The sequence below is a fragment of the Arvicola amphibius genome, chromosome 3 (genome assembly GCF_903992535.2).
Source record: "Arvicola amphibius chromosome 3, mArvAmp1.2, whole genome shotgun sequence".
NCBI lineage: Eukaryota > Metazoa > Chordata > Mammalia > Rodentia > Cricetidae > Arvicola > Arvicola amphibius.
Genome location: NC_052049.1, coordinates 52,137,888 through 52,142,744, shown reverse-complemented (window position 1 = coordinate 52,142,744; position 4,857 = coordinate 52,137,888). Strand labels below are relative to the sequence as shown.

At 45.6% G+C, this 4,857-nt stretch overlaps 1 protein-coding gene across 1 annotated transcript; it reads right to left on the bottom strand.

The window, feature by feature from the left end:
• Window positions 1-442: 442 nt before the first annotated feature.
• Window positions 443-3,491, bottom strand: LOC119809220 (cofilin-1-like). The gene is made up of 2 exons (XM_038322083.1): window positions 3,424-3,491; window positions 443-920 (listed from the first exon to the last, which is right to left on the bottom strand). The coding sequence occupies exons 1-2, from the start codon at window positions 3,489-3,491 to the stop codon at window positions 443-445; spliced, it is 546 nt and encodes a 181-aa protein (XP_038178011.1).
• Between the last annotated feature and the right edge of the window lie 1,366 nt (window positions 3,492-4,857).

The following is a 4,857-nucleotide window of genomic DNA, read 5'->3' as shown; positions in this document are numbered from 1 at the left end:
CTGTAATGAGGTGTGGTGCCCTCTTCTGGCCTGCAGGAATATAGGCAGACAGAATATTGTATACATAATAAATAAATAAATATTTTTAAAAAATACAGACTTCCCCAAAATGGGTGCTTGGGAAGGGTCTTGGTGTGCTTCAACCCAAGAGGAATTAAATCAAAAGCAGTTTGGAAAGGCCAGAATCATCAGGGATGGAGGGAGGCGGATGATCCAGGATGGGAGCCAGGGAACCGACATTTGGCAGTTGGGGTGAAGGGACTGTCCTTCCTAAACTGGGATATCCCCAGCCTTGCCCTCCTGGCTGCTGGGGTGCCCCAGCCTTGCCCTCCCCCTGCTGAGGTGCCTCCAGCGTCTCCAGAGTGGCAGGCAAGATGCAGCCTTCAACCCCCAAGAGCAGATCTGGGGCTTCTGGATGCTCCAGGCAGGAGCTGAAGGGATCTCACAAAGGCTTGTCCTCCAGGGACGTGGCGGCACAGCCACCTAGTTTTTCTGCCAGGGTGCAGCAGTCCTTGATCTCTTTGTAGCTGTTTGCTTGTAATTCATTTTTAATTAGCGCCGATTTCTTCTTGATAGCATCCTTGGAGCTGGCATAGATCATTTTGCTTTTAAGGGGAGCACACTCAGGGGCCCAGAAGATGAACACCAAGTCCTCCGTCCTGTACTTGGTCTCGTAGGCTGCATCGTAGAAAACATAGTGGCGGTCCTTATCCGACAGCATCTTGTGAAAAGTGGTGTAGTGGGCGTCCACATCTGCGCCGCATCCCCTCCCAGGATCTCCTTGCCTCCCCGAGGATTGTGTTCTTTTTTTCACTGAGGCCTTGCATTTCTTCACTTCTGGCGTTGAGGACTTGGTCACGTTGAAATCATTAAACACAGGGATGACATCATTGGAGACAGCCACACCAGAGGCCGTGTTTCTGGAAGCGGAAGGGAGTCAGGGAGAGGGCTACAGAAGAACTGAGCCTCTGCAGGTGCTGCTGGGATCTGACTGCCAGTTTTAGGGTTCTTACTAGAGGTATGGTTGAAATTTCATTTGGGGCTGGGTTATATTTAGGGCTAGTGTTTGAGCAAGGATTAAATTGAGGGTGAGAGCTAGTGTTTGGGTTAAGGTGACGGCTTAAAGGTGCTTTAACTTCTATTTCTAAGATTATTTAGGGTTAGAGCTAGAAGGAGGGTTTTGGATAGGATTAGTTTTGGGGTTGAAATTATTTAGAGCCGCCAAACCCAGACTCGAGTAAAACTATCCTATGGCCCAGTTATTCTCCTTCCATTTCCTTTAGTAGATGCGGCCAGCAGTACAGGCTCTCCCGGCGCCACTGACATTGTCTGCTTTGTCCCCTTCCCTTTCATAGTAGATGTCCCTCTATCTGCTTTCTGAGCCCTGCTTTCAAATTTGCATCAATAGTTTGAGGGACACAAAAAGGAAACACTAGAAACATTTTTAGACACTAGAATACATTATTTACAACAGTGGCATATTTCTTAGTAACTATTTCAAAGCAAAAATATGAAGCCAGACAAAACTGTCTCTGTATTTCTTACAATTAATCTTTTAATTTTATGTTTTAAAGTTGTTTGGCAAAAACAGTCCAGATATTTTTTGCGCCCTTAACACAAACATCTTTAGCTGTCTTAGGTTAGCCTAAGTTTCGCAATCAGATTCCTCCCCCAACTTGGTTTTCCATAATTAGCATTTGAAAGCACCAGACCCAAGTCATTCTAAGGAATTACCTTAATGTTTCAATGAATTTGAGTTAAGCTGACTAGAGGTAAAGTCTAGAAACCAGTGTTTTGTTTCATTTTTAATTTAAATATTATGAATCCTTGGTGCTCCAGGGAAGTACTCATTTGAATGCTAAGTAGTGTTTTATAAAACAAACAAAAAAAATTGACCCCAAGCACAAAAACGCTTTCCCAAGTCAGGTTCTGCACTGCGGTTTTCTGGAAGCCTTGTGGAGTCTGACTTGATTAATGACTTTTCAAATGAAAACATGTGGTACAGAAACTTATTGCTTTAAAAACAAACCTCGCAGGACTGGAGAGACAGCCCAACCGCTCTTCCAGAGGGCCCGGGTTCAATTCCCAGCACCCACATGGCAGCTCACAGCTGTCCGGAACTCCAGAGGACTGGACACTCTCTTCTGACCTTTGAAGGCAAAACACCCACGTGCATAAAAATCAATTGAAAAAAGAATCTTGGCAGAGCATTTGTGTTGACTGCTTTCTTCACTTGGGCTGGGCCTATGCTATGTGCAGCTTGTCCCATCTCCGGATAGGAAAGAGACAGGGAGCCCAGGGCTATGGCCAACCAGGCACAAAGTAGGTCTGATCTTTGGTTCTTTTACTGTTTTGTCCTGTCTGCTTTGTGACTTTACTAGTGAAAGCCATGTGAAGTGTCATAGAGAACCTGGGACAGAGGTGTATGTCACTGGTATGTGCTTGCCTTGCACGCGTAAGCCAGGTCCCAGGCTGAACCCTCAGGGCTGCAAAAACCAGTAAGCAAACAGCAGCAGAAACCAAAACCAAAGAGCAATTGAACAATCCAGAAAGTAACAAATAAGGAGACCGAATCAATTTACAAATCTTCTCATTGAAGATCCCAGGATCTCAGAAGATTCCAATGGCTTCACTGCTGAATTCCGCCAAACATTTAGAGGAGAATTCATCTTAGCCTTTCTCAGATGCCTTCAGTTTCTGAAGAGGACGGGAACACTTTGAAGCTTGAGTCCCTGAACCAGCATTACCCTGATTTCAGAGCCAGATTAGAACATCACAGAAAAAGAAAAGAAGAGGCACAGTGGTTAAGAGCACTGGGCTGCTCTTGCAGAGGAACTGGGTTCTGTTCCCAGCACCCACATGGTGCCTCACAACCACCCACAACTCCAGTTCCAGGGCCTCCAAAGAGCTCTTCTGATCTTAGCACTGTACACACGGAACACGTAAACATGTGCAGACGGAACATTCATATACACAAAAGAAATAACAGGGCACATTAATACATGCAGGCAAAACGTTCATATACGTAAACGAATCACTCTGTAAACAACAAAGAAAAGAAGGGTCAATGTCATTGATAAATTCATAAATAAACAGAATAGTAAAACACTAGAAAAGTGAATTGAGCCGGGTGGATGGCTTGCCTAGCACTCTGGAGGTTTTGGGTCACATTCTTAGCACGCAAACCCAACACACAGCACTAGTCAAAATGGGATTAAGTGTGAAGCCTGGTTCCCGCACCCCCATCCCCGCCCCACAGGTACCAACTTTTCACCACTCCCTGTACCCACCTTCCCCAATACCTGCTGAGCCAGGTGGGTTGCTGGCTTCCTTTCAGCCCAGGACTTGACATCAACTCAAACACCTCCTGCTGGTGTCACTGGTGTAGACCTTGTCACAATCCCTAAGCCTTCCTTTTCCCACCTTTGCTTACACCTGGGGTCTTCTGCAATTTCCTCCCCTGTTTGACTCCAGTTACGCCCGGCAGCCATGGCTCCTGCTTCGCACTTTTAGGGCCCCTACTTCTGCTGCAGCTCTCCTCCTTAACCTGCTTAAGCTCAGTGGTTAACTATTTCACTTCCGCTTTTGTCGCTCCTTTGTTCCCTCAAGCCTGGATCACCCAGCATGCTGGCCACCCTGTTAATGGGTTCCCAGGAAGCCATCCTCTGCAAACCCTGGTTTTAGCTAACGCCTTAGGAGGAAGTCTTAAGAGCTCTGAGATTCGCTCAGTGCTCAGCAGATCCTGGTGGGCTTTTCTTTGAGATAACCACTGCCTGAGGCCCCCCGAGGGCGAATTTACCACCTGGAAACGTGCAAATCCACACAGAAGGAAATGTGAAGGGCCAGGCTTGACAGAAGAAAGGGCGTGACTCAGTTTGGAACAGGGAAGGTGGCTTCTGGGGTGGAGTGAGAAGGGAATATCCAAGAGAAAGAAAAATGAGAGGCAAAATAAGATAAAATAACAACGGAGACAAAAATGTAAGCCTGAAGAACAACTCTATACCCAGTCACTTGCAGCTGGGCTGAGGTGGGAGGTGAACCCTGGGGTCACCGCAAAGCCCTACTTGCAAAGCATTATATCTGAGGATGGGGACGGAAAGGCTAGGGGCAGGTCGATGGAGGGGGGCTGTGCCTTTTCTAGGTCTCCCTGGCCTGGGAAACAACGTGGCGTTTTCCTCTGCCCCTTTAGCAGCTGCGCTGCCCCTGACTTTCTCCTTCAGTGCCCTCCTATTTTTGTCTTTTTCGCAAACCTGTTCAGATTTTTTTATCTTAAAACATACTGCAATCCAAAGTGATTTTTTTATTTTTGAGATTGTAATATAATCCTATCATTTCCCCTTCCCTTTCCCCCTCCAGACTCTCCCATATGCCTTATCTTGCTTTCTTTCAAATTCATGGCCCCTCTTTTTTATTGATTTTTGTTAGATGTAACATATATATGTATGTATATATATATACACATATATGTATGTATATATATACACATATATGTATGTATATATATATATATATATACATATATATATGAGATAATCAGTTAGTGTGCTTTCCCTGGGAAGACACACTACTACTCTAGTCTTCCTTATTTCCTGCAGTCACTGTGATGTTGAGGACCTGTGGTCTTCCCTCTTCTTAGCATCTCTATTGGTGCTGTCCTTGGTCAGCCCATGTTTGGGCAGTCACGGTGGTGAGACTTTATGGTCCATAGCTCTGACACTACTAGGAGATACAATTTCACATCAAAGTCCTTGATCCTTTGACTCTTAAAATCTTTCTGTCCCCTCTTTCCACAATGTTCCTTGGTCCCTAGGTGAGAGAGTTGTATTGTAGACGTATCCACTGGGACTGGACTTCACA

Excerpts from the sequence above, each read along its gene's own strand:
- LOC119809220 (XM_038322083.1), bottom strand. The coding sequence starts at position 3,491 with ATGGCTGCCGGGCGTAACTGGAGTCAAACAGGGGAGGAAATTGCAGAA. Across the intron at positions 921-3,423 it reads GACCCCAGGTGTAAGCAAAG|AAACACGGCCTCTGGTGTGG; the intron begins GTGGGAAAAGGA and ends TTCCGCTTCCAG.